Here is a 25,798-nt window from a genome sequence, read left to right as displayed (position 1 = left end):
ACACTCTCGCCGGTGGAGGTGTAAACGGACAGTAAGGTTCCCACGGGTCCTTGAAATCCTTGAAAGTTTGTGAATCTAGGAAAATAAATCAAGGCCCTGGGAAAGTTTTGAAAATAAACATACAAAGATACAGGTCATTGAAAGTGCTTGAATCTATTTTGTGCTATAAGTTTTGTGGAAATCCATATTTCAATCTATATTATTCCCTGTGTAGAGTAGGATAACAAAATAAAAACTCTAGACTTTTTAAGCACACGTGCTAAACTGTTAGTTTTAAATGCTTATATCTTCTGTATCTGAATGTTGATTCATACCAAAACTATTTTTTCATAGTTGTGTTTGACACATGAAAACGTCTAGGGTTACATACTGTATGTAACTGTTGTTCCCTGAGAAGGGAACAAGACGCTGTGTCTCCCCGCCATACTTCCTGCATCCCTGTAACGCCGTCTTTGGCAATATTTCAGATAGCAATATACTTCCTGACTCCCGCGTCACCCTGTCTTTGTCATTAAGCCTCACCATTGGTTGAATTTGATATACACATTCAGACGCACGTACCCCTGGAGGCGTCACCAAAGTGTCACCGCAGGGAACAGGAAGGGAACCTCGAAAGGGAACTGTAAAAATGTATCTTAAAAGGTAACACGATGTAACCTTGCTCTCACTAGAAATGTGCCCACAATTAGTCCTTGTATTTGAGGGTATTGGAACTGTAAAGTCTCTAAAAGGTCCTTGAATTTGAAGTTAACTAAGGTGTGGGAACCCTGAGTAAAGCACTTTGAAGCCACCACTGCATTGATGTTTAGCCTATTGCAACACTTTCTTAATGAAAAGGTTGATTGCATGTTTTTAAAGTCACTGAGTAATCGTGTAAATACTGATTTTAATTATGATTTTGCCCATAATCGAGCAGCCCTACATTGAACTACAGTATTATGAACAATTGTATTGACATAATCTAACATTATGCTATGTACACACACACAACACGGGGCATCACATTATTCGCTCTAGATTACTCGCGAGATTTAACTTCGTGTCATGCGAATTTTTCGCTCAAGTTGAATATTTTTAACTTGGGCGAAGACACGTTTGAGGCAAATATCGCGTCATTCGCATCGCCCCACGCGAGAATGTGTCTGATTGCGTCTTTGCATTGACTTTGTATGTAATCTACTCGTGCAAATCGTTAAACTCGCGTTTGGTGTGAACCCACAGTTACAGTTTTTCTCAGTAGCTTTGGAGCATTTCACAGATCAGAAATTAATTCACATAATTTCATTGTTCTGGACAAATTGCAAATGCTTTGATACATCATGCAGTCAATTATGTCTGCTGTTTCCAACATTTTCAATTGCTTGTATATAATTTTCATCAAAATACATTTTGTTTTCAGTTGAATAGTCTTACACCTCAAAACATTTATGAATTAGTTCATCGTACAAGTCATGTCATGCAAAATTGTTAATGTAAGCATGTTTCTCCATAGTTTTTTCAAGTGAAATTTGAAATTATGAATTACAGAGAATTTGACCTTTCTTACAAGTATATATAGTGAATCTTTCTAAAAAAAAAATGTAAAAATTATTTGTACAGTAAAATATGATTTTGTTTTACAATATCACAATGTGTGTAATTTGTTTACAGAAAAAAGTGAAAATGTGAATTCGTCCACAGTTTACATCAGAAGATACTGATATATTGGGTACACTTGGCATATTGACAACATGGCTTAACATTTTGACTGTGTTGTTCATGAACAATGACACGAGGATTTGTCATTTTGATACAGTATCTTGAGATGCATTTTTATTATACACGTTTAGGGTTGCCATGATGCTCCAAATCCTCGATTCGATTACATTTTAGATTCTAAGGTCACGGTTCGGTTCGATTCTCGATTTTTACATTTTTGTGAAAGCACAAAAAATGCTATGCCATTTTTGAATAGACTTGTATGAAATATAATATCGGACCTTGAACCCGGAGTTGCCCTGCCATTAGTCGTGCTGCCAGTGGAAAAATATGGTTACACGCACATACCTGATAAAACGAAACGTCCTGTCAGATGAACATTCCTGTCACTACGTTGCACCTTAAAAATGCGCTTTTATTACCTTCAATTGTGAGACTATACCCCAATAAGTCATGTTTAAATGCTGTTTTTATAACTCTTAAGCAACTGAAATAAGTTATTATGAAACTAAAACAGATCTCAGTTCAGAGAAACAACCGGTCCTGGCACAGACGGCGCTCTGCTGTGCACGCTTGCGTGCTCTGTTCTGATTGAGTTCAGCTGGCAGGAGGCGCTTGCTGTTTTTTGTTTCCCATGTAAAGGGCAGCTCACGTGGTCTCTCCTGCATCTGCCATGCCATCTTTTAACTGGCTGTAGCTAGCTAGATTAGAGGAGGTTGACTCGTAGCACTCAACACGTGTTTTTTTTCCGCTTGGCAATCTGACCGGACGTGACATAAGGGCGTGGCAGCATCGACAATTCCATTTTTAATTCGAAGTTCGAGGTTGTGACTTAATTTCGATCGAATGCAATTTAAAATTGAAATCGTGACACTCTTATACACGATTATACTGTATAAGGTCAATGTATATATTCCCCTAAACCCCGAATAATAAATGCATGAAATGTGCCTGCTGCAAAGACTAGCACTGCTGGTTACCAGTATCTCCATGGGTTGTGTTTTGGATGCTTCGTGCTGTGTTAGTACAGAGACTACGGGCGGTCTGTAGTTATGCTGTCTGCAGCTGAGACTACTGAAGAGATGACATGAGTGTTCAGAGATGAAGAACTGCTTTCACATCATAGCTGCTTTTTCCTGATCCTTATCATGTCAATAAGAAATTCACCTTCATTTTTATCATAATCTGCTTTCGTGTTTGTTTGCTACCGTGACATTTCAGCTTATCAGATTTCCTGCTTGTGTGCGTGCATTGTTTCAGAATCATTTTCCCAGTCGTGTTTCATGTTTGTTGTCGGTGGTGGGAGTTTGTTTACTTGATAGATTTTCTTATTATGGAGGAATGAAGGTGAATGACAGGGTGCTGTAATTTAAATTCATTTGATGGTGACTGGGGTCTCTTACTTCCTCTCAAGATAATTAACAATCCCTGATTGACAGGTAAAGTCACTCTCAGTAGCATATGACAAATCCTTTGGGGGCCAACCATGAGACATATATATGTTCCTGTTGCTCAGTTCGTATTTTACAAAAATAACTATGGTTTTACCACAGTTAAAAAAACATGGTTAAACCATGGTTTTGCCAATGGTAATCAATACCCCAAAAAACCATGGTTACTACCAAAAAATATGGTTAATATTCATAAGGGTAGAGAATTGTCTTACAGTACAAAGGATCATGGGTACAAAGAGTCATGGGTTTGATCTCAGAGACCACACATACTATACAGATATGTATCATGTATGTAATGTAAGTCACTTTGGATAAAAGTGTCTGCTAAATGCATAAATGTTAATAAATAATTCGCTCCAACATTAAAGACTACAAACGCACATTAGGGGCCCTATTTTAACGATCTGAAATGCAAATGTCAAGCGCAAAGCGCAAGTGACTTTGTGGGCGGATCTTGGGCGCTGTTGCTATTTTCCCGGCGGGAGAAATAACTCTTGCGCCAGGCGCAAATCTATAAGGGGTTGGTCTGAAGTAGGTTAATTATTCATAGGTGTGGTTTGGGCGTAACGTCAAATAAACCAATCAGAACGTCATCCAACATTCCCTTTAAACGCAAGTGCGTAAGTTCCATGGCGGGTTGCTATTATTATGGCGGATTTACCAGGCGCACGCCAGGAGCGGTTCACAGCCGAGGAGACCGACGTTCTTGTAAGAGCAGTCAAAGACAGAGAAGTTGTTTTGTATGGGGATGGGAGAAACCTGCCCAAATCAGCGTCGGTTAAACATGCGTGGGAGGAAATAGACACAACTGTCTCATCAGCTGGCATCCCCAGTACGTTGCGCCACAAGCGCTACAATGATGTCAGGAGACAGGGGAATTCCAAGCTTGTCAGCATAAATCGGGCACGCCGTGTAACGGGAGGTGGATCTGCCTTTACACAGGACCTGACGCCAGCCGAGGACATCGCTGCGTCCACCCTCACCGCTGAAAGCGTTGAAGGGTTTGGGGGCTTTGAAATAGGCACCCAAGAAACGCAAGCAGTCCAACCCCAAGATACACTTAAAATCAAGTTCACATACATTAAGGTTTCTTATGAAAACATTTGAATCATTATTTACATAAAATAAACGTAATACAGCCACACAACAAACGTATGAAAATATTTTAATCGTTATTTGCATGATAATTTTTTAACGCAGCCACACAATAAATAAAAACTATCACCACAATGCTCACCACAATGATTTCCCTTATCTCATTTGTTAATATTTTTCTTTGTAACAATTTATTATTTGCAAAAATAACAGTTGCATCTGTGTAGATTAGATAAGCACAGTGTATGCGCGTTGTGCACGCTATACATTATGGTCAAGCATGCGCCCTTAAAATAGCATATAATGAACAACTCGCAACGCGCCACTGACTTTAAACTAGTTTTTTTTCTGGTCAGTGGCGCAATTGTTTTTTGAAACTGCAAAATAGCATCAGGGATGGTTTGTGCCGAAACACGCTTCCTTTTTTGCGCTGAACCACCCAGGGAGTGCAAGTTCATTCCCTAGTTTGCGACGTGCGCCTGTGGAGGGAAAAACCCGCTGTGCACCGGTGCAAAATACGAATGATACATGCGTCATTGACAAAGTCAATTGCGCTGGGTGCAAGATAGGGCCCCAGGACACACCGGCCACATTTAAAGAAATGCAACTGCAAAACCAGCTTAGGCTTGCAAAATCCTCTCTGTCAACACCTCTGTATCTAAAGTCATTGTATCTTTTGCCTGCAACTGGAAGTTGTTGTACTTGTGAGATTTTAATTACAGATTAGCACCATTCAGAGTCATGCACAACATGTTGTACGTTGGACAGTTGACGGATTGCCAATGTGCGGCTTTTTCATTCAAAGAACGATGGGCAATTCCTGTACCGTGGTTTGTAGAGCAGAACGACAACGAGTTGCATTAGTGACCCGCAGAGGTCATGAATGGATGGCTGCTCATCCATTCTGACGTCCTCTAATCGAAAAGAGAGCGCTGTGCTTTTATCTAAAGAGAAGTCAGCCTCTTATAGTGCTTTTACACTACAGCTTTTGCTACAGACCCGAGTCCATTTGACGTCAGAGTCTGCTTCATTTGATTGCAGTAAAAGCAGTTTGTGAAGCTCAGGAACTCGATTCACAGCAGTCTGGCCATGTGGATTGAAGGGAGATGTTAAAATATTAGTTTATATCTGTCTTATGTCTGATGGACATGCAGATCTGTCGGTCCAAGACCAATTCTGGACGTCTACACGATGTGCAAACTAGGTCTGCTATTTGGACGTCTAACCATTTGAACGTATGACTAACTTTTTTGACATCTAAAACATGTGCAGATTACATTAAATGCTGTAATGGAGATGTTGGTCACATAACAACTGCTAACTACTCACATGACTTTAACTGCTTTCACCTGTTGCTGAATTGTGTGTGTCACTCTCCCTGAGAAAGTCATGGGCCAAAATGCGTTGGAGAGCTTATATACCTGTTGTATGTAGAAATAAAGACTTTTTTTAATTTAAAAGAGTGCCATGGTCATTCTAAGTTTTGTTTGATGGACTAAGATTAACCCTAGATCATAGAGCACATTGACTTATATTCTTTCCCTGATGCACTCTCTTCCATTGGACTTTTTTGTGAATACATGTATAGGTAATTTGTGATTAAACATGATTTTCTATTTATTTATTTTTTACATTTCCCTGTTTTTCCTCTAATTTGATGGTTCATTTTAAGTGTACTGCAGTTTGTGTCTACATCATCTCCGATTGTGTTTAATGTGGTACATGTTATCAAGGCAGAACATTGTGGGTTAGAAAATGAAGCATTTTATCTGCTGCTGTGACAAAAGAAGCTATAGGAAAATGAACAGTATGCCACCTTCTGAAATGGGACTACAGATCCACAGATAGAAGCAGTATTAAAAACGTCTAAATTTCTAAACAATTTTTGATTTTGATGTTTGTAAATTTGATGTAGAAAAGATGTCCACAACAACCATGTTTGGAGTAATATCGCTTATAATTAGCCCTTATACTGAGGTCCAGTGAACTTGACCTATAGTAGACGTTGAAAAAAAAGACATTGAGTCTCATTGACTAATAATTGCGTACGTTTTTCATATTTATACAGTACGCACACTTGAACTTCTCACGAAAACTTCCCACCTAATTCACAAGACTTGCGTACGCACATGAGTTTTTTTCTTACATTAGTGAATTTGGAGTGTTCTACATGAGCGCGAGGTTGGTAATTTGCATAAAACACGCCCAAACCAGCTCCATATAAGGGTTTTGCGCAGCCCTGGTCCACAGAAAATTTTAAAGCAGTTTGTCATAGAAGCAAAAGAGCTTGAAAAGAAATCCATGAACATATTTATTATTGGTAAAGTTTGCATTTTTTATTTGGGAGGTTTTGTGGAGTAACATTAAAGTAGTATTAGATGCGTTAACAAATATGACATTTAATTAATATGACAAAGACGAGCATCTGTATCTAAAATAAAACAGACATGAGATCAAGTGATTGATAATTGGACTTCTCATTACATTTACATGATGTTTACATTAGGCTTAAGCAGACTCTTTCATATAGAGATTTCTAAAGTGAGGAAGGAAAGTGTGAAGTTTGTCATTACGTGCATTTTCTTTATATGTGTAGAAAAAAGTAGGCTATAATAATGTATAATATAATGTATAATGATAATATAGATTATGTATAATAATATATAATCAAAAAATATTACAATATAAAATATAATCATGTTAATTTTATATTTTAACATTATAATAAACCATAATAATTATAGCCTAGTATTTGATTATAGCGTACATGATTATTGCGTACAAGTGGTTTTAGGTTTTCTTGAATTTTTTTGTACATTTAGAAGAAATTTTGATACGAAAGTTTTTGTTGAATCTTGATTTGTTCCTGAAAACTTCCGTATGCACATCTCACGCACAAATTTGTGCGTACGCATGCTTAATGAATGAGACCCAATGTCTGTCGTTACAGTATACACCTTCATGGGATTAAAATTAGACATACCAAAAAAGACGTGGAATAGACTTTTTTACGTCACTTTGCGCAGTTTAACTTTAATTTAGAAAAGACATCCACAACGACCACATTTTACTACAATTAGCCCCTATACAGAGGTTCAATGAACGTCAATACTGGATGTTCAGTAGACATTGTCTGGCGTCACAGTCTGCACCTTCAGGGGACCCAAATCGTTAGTACAAAAAAAGACATGGAAAAGACGTTTCAATGTCACTTTGCGCAGTGGGTGGGAATTGAACATAACCTTTGCATTTGCAAATGCAATGCTTTATCAATTGAGCTACAGAAACCTGCAGTAAGTAAGTGTACTGTAATTTAGTTTTATTCAAAAATACACTGGAAAGGAGGCTTGGATGAAACTCAGCGAAGCAGGTGTTAAAATGGCATTTAGTTTGGAGCGGAATGACCAACATCTAATTTAGTTAAAAGAAGTCAATGCTTTGGAGGTAATCCATCTGACAAGGTTAAAAAATTGCTTTAAATTCTTAATGGGCCAAGCTGGTACGAAATCTTATCGGAAGCCAACATGTTTCCCTGTGTAGCGATCATTCATTCCTGTTTACTAAAGCTCATTAGTTATTCACACCTAATCAGCGTGAGATACAGGGCTCAGTAAACATCCAGGGTGTGTTAGTGTTAGGGAAAATGAGATGTTGTCGTGAGAATAGCAACCTCCACTGCATCACCCTTAAAGCACACGACACAGCCAGTTTCTCTCAACCTCCTGGACCGGTTGTGATTTCATACTGAAGTTTGTTATGGACGCTCTCCATTTGTTTCAGGTAAACGTGCCAGGATAGTGTCACAAGTTTAATATGCTCCTGTTTTTACTTTTCACTTCATGATACTGCATTTTGCTCGGGTTGTCTGTCAAGTGGGCTAAGAAATGTTTTCCTGCGTGGCTGTAGAGTACATGTGAAGTGGTTCAATGACTTGAAGGCCAACCCAGAAGTCATCTGCCAGGGTTTTATGCTTGATTTGGCAAAGAAGAGAAATGCTGTATAGATGATTCTTGGATTCTGCTCAAGACGTTTTTTTAAAGGTTATTCAATTGTGTCTATGTATTTTCTAAATTCTCAGATCTGTAATTGTAGATTTGAAGACACTTCTGACAAATCTACCAATATTAGGGTCAGTAAGTGCATGCAATATAAAGACACATTTTGACTGTTGGATTTTTTTAATCTACTGTATTTGCATACTTGTAGCTCAGCTGGTTGATCATGCTAGGGTGATGAAGTTGATTTTTAGGAATGCATGGACCTCAATTGTACTGTAAGTCACTAATAAAACCAGGTCTTCCAGATGCTTAAATTTAATGAAAATCTATAAATATAATTTATAGTTAATCTTCACCTAAGCACTTACTGTACCTTTGCTGTAGCTTTCACATCTTATTTTCAGTTGCACATGTACATGACAACAAACAAACTGTACACTTGAATATATTTATCAGATTAAACAAAAGGGCTTTGTTCTTTCACACTAACAATAACATGCTGTTATACTCCTTTTTTTGAGGGCGCACGATACGAAGTTCGTCACAACATGTATGTAGCCGGTCATGTGTGTGGATCGTAATTTCAAAATATGTGTTCGGCACGTCGAGTTAACCTATGGGCATCACATGTCTTGACAAAATAAGTGCCTGCTGCCGACGCATCTAAAGGGTTTTTGATAAAAGAGAGTTTAGTGTTAAGGGAGTGTCTTGTGTGTATTTTGTGAATTTGAGCGTCTCTTTTATCATAAACGGGTTTGACGCGTGTGCAACACATATTTTGAAAACACAAACAACACACATAACACTCCAAACACTTATTTTGAATTTGCGCCCCTCGGAAGAGCAGTGATCAGCCGGCACTGCATATAACTCAATGTACAAGGCAGAAATTAGGCTTTGTTTTTGCACAGGCCTACAAAAAGGTTAATCCTTGTGTTGTTGGGGCCATTTTTGGCCATTTTTTTGTCTTAATTTGGCCACAACTTTCTCTGTGTTTCAGCAAATGGAATGATTTTTGGTGACAAATCTTATATTTTCACATAAATAAACCGTGGACAAATGTACTACCCTTTCTTGTTTTTAGTGGCCAAAAATGGCCACTGAATTAAACTGTTGTAAAAGTTTATCAGATATTTTTTTTTCAATTTTTTTTGCATAAATCTGTTAATCAACCTCAAATCAGTGACATCACTTATGAACTTGGCAATTAAAGAGTTCAATCATGGAATTTTGTAAACATTTGGTAGTTTTGATCAGTAATGAGGTTGATTAACAGATTTATGCAAAAAATTAAATCTGATACATTTTTACAGCAGTTTAATTTGGCCACTAACAACACGAACGGGTAGAAAATTGGAACAATGCACAAGGGTTAATGGTGCCACATGGTAATCAACAGTTAAAAATGACAATTTTTACCTCTTTGCAAAAGACAAAACCACCAACAATCAAAAATGCATGATTATATGGTGTCATGGATTTGCAATCAAAAATGTTGTTAGATTAAAAATGTTGTTAGTTAATAGAGCAAAAACAGCCACGAACAGTAAATGAGGGAGAAAAAAATAAAGTATGATGCTTCACAAAAACTAACAATGCATCAAAGCCAATTTTTTACTATTGACATGCCCAAGACTGTGAAAAGGGTAAAAAAATCCAGTCCACAATCACTTTTTTATATTGAAAATCAGTAATTTTGTGTGTTTTTTCCCAAATCCAGTGACATCATTTATGAACTTGGAAGAAAGAGTTAAAATCCTGTAATTTTTATAAACATTTGGTAGTTTTGATCAGCACTTAGGTTGATTAGCATATTTATGCAAAAAAAGTAACATAAAATTCATCTGATACATTTTGATACATCTGATACACATTACTTTAATGGATCTTTTCATCCACAAACAACACAAAAGGGTAGTAAATTTTCCCATGGTGTATTTTTGGTTTTCTTTTCTTTCATTTCAAAGCATTTTTCCAAAATATGTGATGGTGATTTGTCACCAAAAATCATTCAGTTTGCTGAAACACAAAGAAAATTGTGGCCAAATTAACCCCATAGTGGAAGGAAATATCCCTAACAACACATAAGGGTTAATAAAATGAAATTCAATAGCAAACATTATGGTAAATCCACACATAAAATGTCATTTTAAATTAAACCTATAACAGTTTTAACACCAAAGATTTCAACTGCAGTATTACAGTGTATTTATTGTGTCAATGTGAGTGTATTTGTGATGGTTTACTGAAAGTTTTTGTTTGCTTTGAATAAAATGTGTTTCTTAGATTAAAGTAGAAGTACATGGTTTTAATTTAAAAGCTGAAACTGAAGCAAGCACTCGGTTGCTGATGTGGCTGTTTCCTTTCACACGTTCATCTTTTTCGGTTCACTAATCAAAGTATCTATTTCTATCATCAAGATCCCAGGAGACCAGCAAGACTTCCATTGATTCTCACTATTAAACAGCTGTCCCGCCTACAGCTCCGGATGCTTATTGCCCTCATTTCCACCCAGCATTTAGGGTTGCGGAGATCGGCTCTCCGTGTGTGTCCAATCTCACTGACTCTTTGGCTGTCTCTCAAACTCATCCTGCTTTTCTAAAAGTGTCCCTCTGCTGTTTGCTTCCAGATGGACCCCGTCCAGAAAGCCGTAATCAACCACACATTTGGAGTCTCCGTTCCTCCCAAGAAAAAGCAAGTAATTTCGTGCAACATCTGTCAGCTCCGCTTTAATTCGGATGTGAGTACAAAAACCAAATGTTTATTTGTTGTATGTTTACATGGGGAGGTGTGAATGTGTTTGTTGTGCGTCGTCTTCCAGTGTTTTCCTAAAATTATGAAAAGAAATGTGATCTTGCCCAGCCCTGTCTGTGTAAAACTATCTGTTTTTGTTACACGTCACAGACCTACATTATATCTGATTATAATAAGTCCCTGTATAGCCGTGTGAGTGGCAACACTCTTCATTAATCACACACACTGAGGTAAACCCCGGTAATGCATGGTAATTTTAGGAAATGAATCGCTGCCAGTTCTGCCCTTAGCCAGAATTTAATGAAGACTTTTTAGTCACTGCTAAAGAGGAACATGCTGGATCATTTGAATAGTCTCATTAAAGCAAGTGTTTAATGTGTTGCTTTTCAGTAATTTCACTCGTTTCCTTTAAATGTGTCAATGGCAGCCAAATTCGTTGTTTAGAAATTATTCAGCACATGATTTAGATTAGATGCCTAAATACCCTTTTGAAAATGTAGTTATGTGATATTGTTAAATATATTCTCAAAAAGTTGTGCAGGGATTTTCAAATTGGGGTCCCCCAGAAGGTTCTAGGGGGTCTCAAGAAAAAGAGAAAGCAAAAATGTTACAAATCTAATGTTTAACCAATTAACCTATTCAGTTTGTAGAAAATCTTCTATCTTAATAATATCACACAGTTACTATTTATCTAACACAGTTAGAAAAAAATATATGATATATATATATATATATATATAGATATATAGTTTAAAAAAGGGGTCCCTCGCTAAAAGTTCATCATATGTGGGGGACCCTGCCATCAAAAAGATTGAAAACCCCTGGTTTAATTTAGAGTACCAATAACTTAAGTTTATTTTATTCATATAGCTTTTTTATAATGTTTCAAACCTGCTTTACATTAAAGGGGGCATTTCACAAGACTTTTTTAAAATGTGAAATAAATCTTTGGTGTCCCCAGAGTAAAAATGTGAAGTTTAAGCTCAAAATACCATATAGATATTTTATTACAGCATGTTAAAATTGTCATTTGTAGGTGTGAGCAAAAATGTGCAGTTTTTTTATATGCAAATGAGCTGATCTCTGCACTAAATGGCAGTGCCGTGGTTGGATAGTGCAGATTAAGGGGCGGGATTATTATAATAAGATCCCCTTCTGACATCACAAGGGGAGCCAAATTTCAATTATCTATTTTTCACATGCTAGCAGAGAATGGTTTACCAAAACTAAGTTACTGGATTGATCTTTTTTACATTTTCTAGGTTGATAGAAATACTGGGTACCCAATTATACCACTTAAAAATGAAAAAACTCAGATTTCCATGATATGTCCCCTTTAAATGAAAAAACTATGGGAAAAAAATAATTATTAATATATAGAATAGAATAAAACTAAATATGCAGTATTGTCCTCTTAAACGAATTACAATCTGTTTAAAATTTATATACTTTCCTTTGACTATGAGACGTTTAGTCAATTAATATGATAAATGACATGTGTCATATTAAACTATGCCTTTTCATCTTACATGAAAATCAAATACATTTTTGTTAATGGCATATGTTCTGCACTAAGATTCACTGACGTTTGTTTGATGGTATTGAATCTATAGTACTATGGTAAAATAAAAAATGTAATCTCTGACTTTGTACTATGAATATAATGAAAGAAAAAGACTATAACAAAAGAAGGCAAAGCAAAATTGATAAGCTTCATTTTGCTTGTACTCGCTGGTCCTCACAGTGTTTTCTTATTTCTGAACAGACGACAATGAACCAGTTCTGTTCACTGAATCTGTCAGATAGATTTGTGAATTACTGAAAGGATTACTCAATTTTCTTAAAAAAAAAAAAAAATCCTGATAATTTACTCACCCCCATGTCATCCAAAAGTTTGATGTCGTTCTTTGTTCAGTCGAGGGGAGATTGAGGTTTGTTGGGAGAATCATTCCAGGATTTTTCTCAGTTTGGTGGACTTTATTGGAGCCCAACAGTTTACAGTTTAACCACAGCTTCTAATGGCTTTAAACAATCCCAAATGAGGCATAAGGGTCTTATCTAGCAAAACGATTGTCATGAAAAAAATTTTACTTTTAACTAAGGGTGTGCGATATTTGATCATGAATGATTAAAATGTCTCCATGATCCACTTTTTCGAAAACATTGATGTATCGTGATGCCTACATCAAGTCCAGACAAGGCATGCGCTACATGAAGGTGAGGTAAGGGCCTGTGTCATGAGCAATTTGGTCCCCCTGGCAATTAGGTCTCCCCTAGGACCCTGATTGGTACCGAGCACTAATGCCTGGTCAAAAATTTTCATTGCGATATCTTGTCTGCGTTAGCGGTCTAGCAAGCTTATTACATTGTACAAAATAGAAGCATACGATTTGTTTAAAAAAATAATGTAATAAAATAATTTTCAATTTAACAATGTTCTTACTACATATATCATAACGCGATTTTGTAGGAATTGTAATAAGGCGCTAAGAAAGTACCCACGAGGATTTTTTTCAGCCAATGAAATTACGCGGGGGTCCTAAGGGGGCAGAATTGCCAGGGGGACCGAATTGCTCATGACACCGGGTATACCTTTTTTCCACATTCGGCTCATGCACGCACACGTCCGCAGAGCTTTTAAAGTATACACATTGGATAGCCATCTACGACACATACGCAATACCAATGATTTCTTATTCAAATTATTACTCTACATACATAGAGTATATTAAAATTGTAGGATATATGAAGAAAAGTAGCCGATCCTCCATTGCAAACTAAGTTTAGAACAAGAATCAAGAAAACAAAGAACAGGAATCAAACATTATGGTGCTGAAAAGTGGCCCCACCCCGGCCCTGGTTGGGGTCCAATAAAGTCTATTAAATTGAGGAAAATCCTAAAAAATGTTTTCCTCAAAAAACTTAATTTCTTCTCTTCTGAACAAAGAAAGACATCAAAATTTTGGATGACATGTGTGTGAGTAAATTATCAGGATTTTTTAAATGAAAGTGGAGTAATCCTTTAAGGCTTTTGAGAGTCACAAAAAATTACTGGCTTGCTCGCAGTTGTTAAGACACCTTTAAATTGTATTTTGTGTTTAGTATTTTTGTTTGGTGTAAAGGAATATTATAGTTATTATCTTTAAGCTTGAACATTAGTTCAGAAAGGGACAAACCCAGCCATTGGCTAAATTAACCTAGAAAATTTTATATTTGACCCAACAATGGGTTTAAACAGCCCAGCATTTTGGATTGAAACAACCCAGAATAGCTTAAATTACAACCCAACTGGTTGTGGTCATTCCTTTTTAACCAACAATGGGTTGCAAATATCCCAGCATTTTTTAGAGAGAATTAGTAATTATTTAATTCCTTATGATTTTCATTCCTCTTTACAATTTCTCATAACACTCAACATCTGTTATCTTATTGTGACTTATTGAACGCATGACTCAGTTTTCCTTTTTTTGTCTACTGTATGTGAACAGATTGTCATGCATAGTTTCTAAAAAAAAAAAACATTTGCAGTATCTATTCATTGGCTTTAATGCAGTGGCAATAAAATGCCAGTTGTTTTAATAAAGCGTGCTGTTTTGTTTGAGTGTCAATGTAGGTGTTTGGTTTTACACAGAGCACTGAAGTTGACTCTCATCCGGCAGCGAGTTATGCGGTGTGCTGTTGTTCTCTATGGGAGAAGGGTAATTACTTACTGTACTGCCATGTTGTACCATTCTGTCTTGGCATTGATTAAGCTGTTTAATTTAAGATGAATGGCAAGGTGGCATTAAGCCCTGGCTCTGACGGGGACTCCCACAGCGAGCGGTAATTGAGAAAAGACTTCTCTCCGAGTGAAAAACAGATGCTGAAGCAGTTTTGTCTTTTCATCTGTATCGTGACAAACAGGCAAGAATGCAGGACAGAACCCGGGTAGCACCTCTGGATTTCTGAGCATCTGCAGATGCGATCGTGTCGTCTCGGCGGGGCGTCTGCCGGGTCTCTGATTTGTGTGTTGTTCCCTCCCGCTGTGCATAATTGGTTGATTGCTATCGACTTTGAAACCCTCGTTTTCCAACACAGAGAACGAATTTGAAGCGACTGCTAGAGATTAACTTGTCTAGGAGCCCTGTTATCTTCTAACCTTCTCCGGCTCCAAACAAGCACAATAAAAGAGGAAAGTAAAATGGACGCTCTTTTTGTGATAATTGAAAATGGTTTCCTCTTGCAATTGCTCATTTGAACAATGCTTTTAAGATAAAGCAGCGTGTCTGAGGCTAACGCGGGGCAGAGGTGTGAGCGGATGTAGTGCAGACCGCAGATGTTTTTGAGGCTAATTCTGGGCACACGTGTTACCGCGTTCTGATCCGGGAAGATAGAGCTGTCTCTCTCGTTCCCTCTGATCCCGGCTGATGCTTTTCTGCAGGCCCAGTCCAAAGCGAATCCCCCTTAAGTGAAAGTGATGCTGTGGTTGGCATGTCAGAATGAATCAGCCGGCGTCCCTGACTCTGTGTTTACCTTTATCTCCCGCCAGGCTGAAGATGCTGTGTTTGCCTGTGCGCTGTGCCTTCACCGTGTTTTGTGCTCTCATGTTGTCCACAGGAAGTGTTAGGTAACAGAATCTGGACTACATGTAAATCTGTCGTATAATAATGTTTTTTATAACTCTTTTCTGTACTGATTTTGCTCCTGAATTTTAGAAGAGCTGTTTAAGCCAGTTCAGAGATATTACTTCAATAGTTAGTTTAGTTAGCTTTAAAGGAATATTCCATTTTCTTAAAAGAAAAATCCAGATAATTTACTCACCACAATGTCATCCAAAATGTTGATGTCTTTCTTTGTTCAGTCGACATGAAATTATGTTTTTTGAGGAAAACATTGCAGGATTTTTCTCATTTTAATGGACTTTAATAGACACCAAAAATTAATACTTAACTCAACACTTAACAGTTTTTTTCAACGGAGTTTCAAAGGACTATAAACGATCCCAAACGAGGCATAAGGGTCCCACCTAGCAAAACGACCGTCACTTCCGACAATAAAAATAACAAATATACACTTTTAAAGCACAACTTTTCGTTTAGGTCCGGTCCAGCGCGACCTAACGAAAATGCGTAGTGACGTAGGGAGGTCACGTGTTACATATATAAAACGCACATTTGCGGACCATTGTAAACAATAAACTGACACAAGACATTAATTAGTATCAGTTGACATACAACAACGTAGGTCCTCTTTCAAGACGCTTGTAAACACTGGGGCGGAGTTTTGCGTTCGTCCTCTGTGACCTCTTGACATGATGACGTATTGCGTCGGGTCACGCTAGCGCATGACGACCGGATCTAAACGAGAAGTTGTCAAAAATGACAATCGTTTTGCTAGATAAGACTCTTATGTCTCGTTTGGGATTGTTTATAGTCCTTTGAAACTTTGTTGAAAAAACTGTTAAGTGTTGAATTAAGTATTAATTGTTGGTGTCTATTAAAGTCCATTAAAATGTGAAAAATCCTGCAATGTTTTCCTCAAAAAACATAATTTCTTCTCAACTGAACAAAGAAAGACATCAACATTTTGGATGACATGGTGGTGAGTAAATTATCTGGATATTTCTTTTAAGAAAATGGAATATTCCTTTAAAGATGTTTTCTTTTTGTTTTTATTATTTGGTACTAAATGCGGTTAAATATTGATAAGAAACTTTAATGTAAAGCTCTGTTTACGTGACAACAATCTAGTAAAAGACAAAAAGTTTTCCTCTGCATTTTTCTTTATTTCACGTAGACACGACAACGTTGTCAAAATGATCCGCGTTTACACCAAAGGGTAACCTTCCAGTCTCTGTCGAGAAGCCAACACAAAAGTAACTTAAACTGCAATGCATCGATTGGACGCTAAAGACTGGCCAGAGTCAATATCCATAGCTCTTCATGTTAAAATGCCCAATAAATATGTTTACAGCCTGGTACAAAAAGTGTTTTTGGCATAGACTTTAAAAAAATATGGACGTATTGTCTGTGACGTCACCCATAGGTTTGTAGAGATCATATGTGAAGCTTAAAGTAGGCGTTGCCTGCCGTTGCCATCTTTGCCGTGCGTTACCGGGCATCACTCGCAGATAACCAAAAATGGGTAAAAAGGCGAGACATGGGTGAAGCTGAGGTGCCCGCCTAGCTCGACTCTAATGACGGAAGTGGTTGTTCAACCGTCACTCAAGTGGCCACGCCCTTAATTATGCAGTATTTTAAGGCTTAATATAATTTAAACGGATGAGTTACAAAAAAAATCACCCCCGTCACAGTTGTCATGAAGGGCAAACTTAGCTATATAGACCAATAACACTTTTTGAACCAGGCTGTAAACATATTGGGCTCTATCTTACACCCGGCGCAATGCAGCGCAATGCGCGACGCAAGTGTCTTTCGCTAGTTTCCACCCTAATTTTCACGTTTAGCGCCGCGTTGTTTAAATAGCAAATGCATTTGCGCCCCCTTTGCGCCCATGGGCGTTCTGGTCTGAAAAACGAGGTGTGTTCAGGCGCATTATTGGCGCGTTGCTATTTTGAGGCAACTAAAATAGACTACGCCATTGACCAACAAAAACCTGGTCTAAGGTCAATGGCGCAATATGTTTTATGTTATTTAAAGAGCGCATTAGTAATATGCGCCTATAAACGGGAGGACAACGCGGGTTTGCTTATCACAAAGTACATAAATGCGCAGCAGCACAAAAATGCTTTTAAATATGAAAGATTAAAGGATTGAATTTAAGAGATTATTATTGATTATATATATTTATAAATGAGGACTGATTATGAGACGTTAAAAGGCACAAAGAGCTGCTTTACCTGCAGCCTGAAAAGTAAATAAATGCTTTGCTTTAAACAAATGCGTCTGTTTTTAAATGTTTTTTTTAATGCTACCTCACGGATTTATTGTATATGATGTACCTGTGGATATGGCGAGATGAGAAACATTTGTAAGTAATGCTTAAAAAAACTCTTTGCTAAAAAAACGCTGTCCAAAGTGCTGAAACGTGAGGAGAGCCGTTTGTAAATTCTTTATCTCCTGTTTGTTACAAATAAAGTATTTTTAGAGTACAAACCTTATCTTACATACTTGTAAATTATTTTTTGATGATATTGGATAGCCATACATTTAAAGCAATTACAAGCCTGCTTTTTACTTCCATGACTAAAAGAAAACGGGTTTTAAAGGTTTTAATAAAAAAATAACAATTTCAATATAAGGGAAAAACAACACAATTATTTAACATTAATCTTAAACTGGGGATCTTCTACCTCCGCTTAGTTTTTCAGTTTACAAAGTCCGTCATCTAAATAGGGATTAGTCATAGCGCCAGCGCAACTTGCTTTTAAAGGGAATGAGAGCTGAGACTCTCATTGGTTTACTGCACGTTACGCCCAAAATACTCCCATTACAATAGGACCTACCCTTTTCGACCATGCGCTCGGCGCAAAAATGATTTTTCCCGTCGTTAAATTAGCAAAAGTGGATTCGGACACGCCCATTTAGACGTTGCGCTGTGCGCTTTAGACAATGCGCTTAGATCGTTAAAATAGGGCCCATTATTTTCTACTGTAAAGTTGGGCGTTTTAACATGGAGGTATATATTGACTCCCTTTTGGAGCCAGTCTCAAGCAGTCAGTTGATTAATTGCAGTTTAAGTCACTTCCGTATTGGCTTCATCAGAGAGATCGGAAGGTTGCCCCCTCGATTTTGCCCCTTAGATTTTTGAGCAGTTTTGTTTGTACTAACAATAAGATAGGTTCTTACTTCAAGTAACCCTGGACTATAAAATGGTAAAATGTCCAACTTTATTGGAAAAGCGTTAATAAACTCAGCATCTTGAGCAGCGCAAACACAGTAATGTGAAAGCCACCATTATTGATATGGTTGCCAAGTTTTCATGCATGTCTGTAGACCGAACACATAATATACATGCACATGATGTTACCGTTTCACAAATTTGTGTTTTTGTCAATTACATTAAAAACAATAATGCTGTCGTATTCATAAATATGCACTTTGAACCCATTTTGCGCTGTCGAGTAATTGAACAGTCAAAGCTTATATAAGCTTTCACATTTTTGGTTGGAAACATTGACGTGAAAACGTTTAACGTGTATTTTTCATTATTTCATTATAAAAGTTTGGTAATAATTCTTACAATTTCTAAATTGTTTTTACATGTTACTCATGTAAATAAATAAGTGATTCCTGAAAAGATGCAATTGCTATTTTTTTTCCGGTTAAAGTTATATCATTGCGCCTCCTGCAGCCATGTTACGGCAGCAGAGTCCTTGATTATTACGCGAGAATGAGAGTATAGTTCCTAGAAAATTGCAACTTTTAATTTTCCGTCGGTCTTAGTACACAATGTAACTACAGAAGAGTCAAGTTTTAAATAGAAAAAGAGTGCTAAATGGTCTAATCAGATTCAATGGACTGTGCTAAGCTATGCTAAAAGTGCTAACGCCAGACCCGGAGATCGGCTTAATGGATTCCAAAATGGTAAAAATCGAATATTTAACTCTAAAGGAGCTGGAAATGAGCATATTTTCAAAAAAAGAGTGGAGTGTCCCGTTAAAGTCCCTGTAAACAGAAAGTCACAATCAATTTAATTTTTGTATTGTGACGTATTACCAAATAATAAGGAATATCATTCACAGAAAATAGTGGACATGGCATGTGTTTTCCACTTTGAGTTTTGATTGAATATAGAAAAGTACGTGTTTCATTCAGAAATGGAAATCACACCAAACTGACAATTTGAGGGGCGGAGTTAACGGATGCTCCGCCCAAGCCTTCTAGCTGACATCATCAAAGAATTATTGCAACAAGAGGCGGAAGTCCATTTTCAGATTGTGATTAAAGATTTTGAGGGCACATGAATATTTTAAAATAATGACCCACACGGATAATTGTTTATAATGAACCCTGCAATATTCCATTAAAAAATTCCATTGCTGGCTGTCCATGAAAAGGCAAACAAACATTCAAAGATTCCTTAAATAGTCAGATTGCCTATTATAATGTTGCAATTAAGTATTTTAGCTGTCAATTGTAACCCTTATATTTTAGAGGTAAACCTTCCCAACACTTTCAACAAACAAGAATCAAAAATTAGCCTTAGCCTTACATAACCTACAAACTTTTTCTGTGACTTGATTAACACGTCTTCATTCTGCTGCTGTGAAAAACAGTCATGTGATGTAATTTAAGCCCGTACTTCAGAGTACGCTATGAACCAACTGTGACATCCAATCCTGTTGCCAGAGGGCAAAAACAATGTGAGACTAAATGTCTGAACACATCCTCAGCCATCATCTTAATGAAGTTGAGGGAAGCAGTATTTCCATTCAATGTTTTTGTTTCAATAATGAGACCGAATGTGATGCTGTGTCTTATGGGCATTTTGATTATAGTACACCATTACTAGATGAGATGATTAGGAAAGTGATGTATTACCTCTGCCTGTATAATATAAAATAACTTTGGAAAGCTTTCAGAGCCACATTATAAAATAAATAAAAGAAACATTATAAATATTTAGATATTTATAGCCGAATATGTGGTGTATATCACAAACTGATATCAGCAAAGTCGATGTAAATTATTTGTTGTGTAGTTGTGAAAAGCTAGATTTTGTGTGCTTGCCCATGCAAGGCATTGTTAGTTTCATTTGTTGTATTAGTGGTGCCAAAATGATACAGTGTGCATATTATTTGATGCGTGCCATTGCAGTTAAAATCTTTCTGACTTCACATCATTAATGGTGTGACTTTACAGAACATCACCGGTACCGTTGGACTAATGTGTAGAAATGAATAGAGATTCACAGTTATCACAGACACTACTATTTTCATGTGTCATTATAGATTCACACTGATTAATGTACCAGATCAATGTGTGTAAAGCCAAGCTGTAAATAGCGTCCATTATGATTTAAAGCAGCGCTCATCCAGATTTGCGAAGCGTATAATCACAGGAGAGTCTTTAAAGGCACACCAGGCAAGTCTGAGTATTATTTCTCTACTAGCTCCCCCTAGTGTCTGGGAGTAAATACTTTCTATATCTGAGACTTTACGAGACTGAAGGACACCGGGTCGGATACAGCGAACTTGCAAGTGGGGTATTCTTCCTACAGACGGTAGGGGCGGGCGAGAGGGTCTTCATTCGTCATGTAATGAGTCATTTAACCATATACCGACTTACGAAGATGATTTATTAACATAAAAATGCTGCCTTGTGTCCCTTTAACACGTCACACAATTAACTGACGTCGAATAAATCTCCAGCTTTTGAAATTCATGCAACTGACCTCACGATTAATGTGTTTTAACATTATGTTTTACATGCTTTCCACGAACCGAACAAACTCCAATTTTCAACAATATGAATTAGACTTTAGTCAAGGCCTCCAAACGGCTGAGACTTCTATAAAGCTTTGATATCGTTTTTCATTTTGATATCATTTCATATTTTGTCTCACAATTCTTGGCCCTTAGTATAGCTGTTAAAATAAATTCTTGCAGATGTGGCCCAAATAAACTCAGTTGGATTTTAGCTGGTCTGCTTCCCTCTTGGCTTGTTTATACTACGACGCTTTTTTCCATCTGCTTTGTCTTTTGCCAGTTCTTGTGCTTTTGTAGCAGTTATGTTTTCTGCCTTTGTAAGCTATTTGTTTTGAAGGCGAAAAAGCTGCCGGTGTTTGCTTTGAAGGATACATTAAAGAAATGAGAGTAATGCCTGCTATGCATGGACTCTTAGGTTTCCCTTATCTCCTGTAAGTGAGATGGTTTATCTCCATTTGCACACAGCGTAACGGAGAAGCCTCGGCCATTTCATTTGAAGTTACCTGATCTGAAGGTGCGCGTCGTGCTGTGATGTGACATTAAGGTGAAGTGGTGGCGTCCCTTCCAGAGACATGCAGTTCTTTTGTGAGAATATGGAAGATAACCAGTACATCTCATTAAAGCTTTATGGGCTCTTATACACACGCTGTGTCATTAATACACAGGGGTATTAGCACTCCCAACAACACATGTCTCTATTGAGCTGTTGTGTCGGTGCTTGGCTAACATTACCGGGTAGCATAAGGACAGCCTGGTTTTTTGCAAAAACATACATGTAGCTCAATTTGTAGAGCACTGCGCTAGCAATGTGCCAAGGTTGTGTGTTCAAGACCTATGGAAAAAAATGATTGCATTGTAAGTTAATGGAAATGACGTAGTTGGCCAAATGAATAAATGTAAATGTAAAACAAAAAAAAATCTGGGAATTGGAAAGTTGAGATTGGCAGCTGTTGTAAAGTTTAAAGCTTAAGAGCAGACTTGGAATAAGCAACTGGTTAATAAAATACACTTAATAAAAGTGCCTTACATCAGAGAATACTGACTGGTTGTTTATATGATATCTAGGCTAGTTAAAGATGAGCCAATTTTGGAAAATTAAAAATTTTATTGAATTAAAGCATGCTTTTAACTCTTTCCCCGCCATTGACGAGTCATCTCAATATAAAAGCATGCTTTAATTCAATAAAATGTCAAATTTTCCAAATTTCCTCATCTTTAACTAGCCGGGGAAAGAGTTAAAAGCATCCACATTGACGAGTTATCTCGTCAGTTAGGAGAAAACGCTATACTGCCAGTGACAAGTTTTTTACGGCGATCCATATTTCTGCTATTATCCACCAGATGGCGCTCTTACCCAACTTTTAAAACACTAAAACATCCACTGATCCAAAAACAGTAAAAACTGTTCTGAATCTGATCTCTAACAAAAGTACTTCACAAAAATGCAATTATTTCAGCTTTTTGCTTAAAATTTTGTATTTTTGAAGAAACGTACACTGTAAAAAATCTTTGCTGCCTTGAAAATGTTTTTGTTGAATCAACTCAGATTTACAAGTCATGTCAACTTATAATTATTTATCTTGACTAGAGATGAAACTTTTTTGTTTTTAAAGCAGATGGTCTGTTTTTACATTTGATATATTGTAAAAAAGGAAGAACAAAATTTTTCTGGAAGGCATTAAACTTTTGTGAAAATTATAAAAAATGCTGTCGCTGGCAACTTGGAAAAGAGTTAAAGATAAAACCATTAATATATTAAATAAATTCAGTGTCCTTGATTGGTATAGACGGTTTCAGCAGTAACAACATAAACAAGCGGCTGTCGTGGTCCGCACCTAACTTCCGGTAAACGCCGCTAAGAATAAATAACAACAAAGTTCTTTAAACGTTGTTTATTTATATAACAAGCAAAAAACAACACATGGATTGCCTAGGAAACTAAAACATTTGTTATTTTCGATGAGACATTGGTTCAAGAGATCAATTTGGCAACTAGTCAAACCATAAAAAAACAAAACCGGAAGTAAAGTTCTGATCCAGACGAGAATCGCGTCAGCGCATGTGCGTACGATGAAACCGTGTATATGTGGCACTGCCTATGAAAAACCCAGCTAACGTCATGTTTTAGTGATTTTAGTATTGTTTTCAACATAAACGGATCCTGCACAATATAAAAAGCATCATGAAAATATAACCTTGATATCTTTAATATTGACTGAGTAAGATCATGACAAAGATTGAAGTTAAAATAAAATCAGTGATTGAAATCAAACCTTGATGCTTCTAATCTCATCTTTAGTCTGAATTTCACATGCAAGGCCACATATTAATATGAGTAAGTATGGAGGGGGGCACATGTATATCCAGTAATAATTGAATCATCACTAGAATCATTAATTTGACATACTGTACTGGAAATGTTAAAAAAAATCACTATTCTCATTCATATTTAATAGGATGATATTTTTCTTCTTTAGAAGTTGTTAAGTGAGTGATGAAAGTTTAGATCAAGGCATTTTTGCTAAACATCAGTCTGCAGTTCACACGCATCTACTGATGTCTTAAGCTTTGAGGAAATATTTGAAAGGTGTTTTTGAAAATGCATGCTGAAAGGTGAATATATATAAACAGTTTTGTCTGTACTCTTAGTTAAGAGACTGGGTTGTGGAAATTGGCAAACTCAAAGTTTTAAAGGCATGTTTTTTACATGAACATGTTACAAATGATGAGGTTGGCATGAATACATAGAGTACTTGTGTTGCATAATTGACTCAGTCATTTCCGTTTCTCTGTGATTCAGCCCAGGACAGGCCACCTAAAGCAATGGCAGCGCATATATATATATATATATATATATATATATATGGGTGTGGTCCTGGTCAAGACAATCTTCTGAACTCCAAACTGAATGTCAGAATGGGTAGAAAGGTGATTTAAGCAATTTTGAGCGTGGCATGGTTGTTGGTGCCAGACGGGCCGTTCTGAGTATTTCACAAACTGCTCAGTTACTGGGATTTTCACGCACAACCATTTCTAGGGTTTACAAAGAATGGTGTGAAAAGTGAAAAAACATTCAGTATGCGGCAGTCCTTTGGGCAAAAATGCCTTGTTGATGCTAGAGGTCAGAGGAGAATGGGCCAACTGATTCAAGCTGATAGAAGAGCGACTTTGACTGAAATAACCACTCGTTACAACCGAGGTATGCAGCAAAGCATTTGTGAAGCCACAACACGCACAACCTTGAGGCGGATGGGCTACAACAGCAGAAGACCCCACCGGGTACCACTCATCTCCACTACTGGAAAAATGTTGCCTGGTCTGATGAGTCTCGATTTCTGTTGAGACATTCAGATGGTAGATTCAGAATTTGGCATAAACAGAATGAGAACATAGATCCATCATGCCTTGTTACCACTGTGCAGGCTGGTGGTGGTGGTGTAATGGTGTGGGGGATGTTTTCTTGGCACACTTTAGGCCCCTTAGTGCCAATTAGGCATCGTTTAAATGACGCGGCTTACCTGAGCATTGTTTCTGACCATGTCCATCCCTTTATGACCACCATGTACCCATCCTCTGATGGTTACTTCCAGCAGGATAATGCACAATGTCACAAAGCTCGAATCATTTCAAATCGGTTTCTTGAACATGACAATGAGTTCACTGTACTAAAATGGCCCCCACAGTCACCAGATCTCAACCCAATAGAGCATCTTTGGGATGTGGGTGAACGGGAGCTTCGTGCCCTGGATGTGCATCCCACAAAGTGAAGTGTTTTATTTCAGCAGTACCAAACAGGATTTCATAAATAATGATTTCTAACAGCTTTTAGTCTGTTAGTCTGTTTACTCCATTAGCTATGCATGTTAAAATAATTCATGATAGGCTCACTATTAGTCTGTTTTTTCGTATAGTGTCACATTTCACAAGCAGTTTCAATGTGTAGGTGTTTATGTCTTTGACAGGTCTGTTGTCTCACACTGTTCAGAATTGCTTTTTTTAAATACCATTTAGGCACAAATATGTATACGTTTGGTAGCAAAATGTACCTCTTTGGTACCAATATGAACCTCTTAGTTACTTAGTTACCTCTTTTTGGACAGTGCAAACATGAGCAATGAGCGTTTATTGGTCAGCCCTTTTACCTGTTTGGTCATACATGTCTAGTTTTTGTTGCAAAAATAGTTTCTGTTACACATTTCTGTTCATGCATATCAATTAATGTCTGTTAAAAAATGATTAGGCTCAGAATGTCAAATATCTTCATCTTCATACATCTTCATAAAACACAAGCCAAATTTCTGTGCAAGTTTTCGTAAAAGCATTTTTACAAAACATGAGTGGAATTAATTTCTTATTTAAAATTGTCACATTTGTAAGAAACTAATTACCTCAGAAAGGCTTGTGCAATGCAATGATTTGGTTTCACAAAC

At 37.1% G+C, this 25,798-nt stretch overlaps 1 protein-coding gene across 5 annotated transcripts in view; it reads left to right on the top strand.

Annotated features, from left to right (window-relative positions):
* znf385b (zinc finger protein 385B) overlaps positions 1-25,798 on the top strand; it is a 203,042-nt gene that overhangs the window by 158,306 nt on the left and 18,938 nt on the right. For all 5 annotated transcript variants that reach the window (XM_055214620.2, XM_055214619.2, XM_073854672.1 and 2 more), the window contains one exon: positions 10,875-10,985. In XM_055214620.2, coding sequence (XP_055070595.2) covers positions 10,875-10,985 — 111 coding nt within the window. The remainder of the gene's footprint in view (positions 1-10,874; positions 10,986-25,798) is intronic.

The sequence above is a fragment of the Misgurnus anguillicaudatus genome, chromosome 17 (genome assembly GCF_027580225.2).
Source record: "Misgurnus anguillicaudatus chromosome 17, ASM2758022v2, whole genome shotgun sequence".
Classification (NCBI taxonomy): domain Eukaryota; kingdom Metazoa; phylum Chordata; class Actinopteri; order Cypriniformes; family Cobitidae; genus Misgurnus; species Misgurnus anguillicaudatus.
This window is presented reverse-complemented; position numbering and strand designations above follow the sequence as displayed.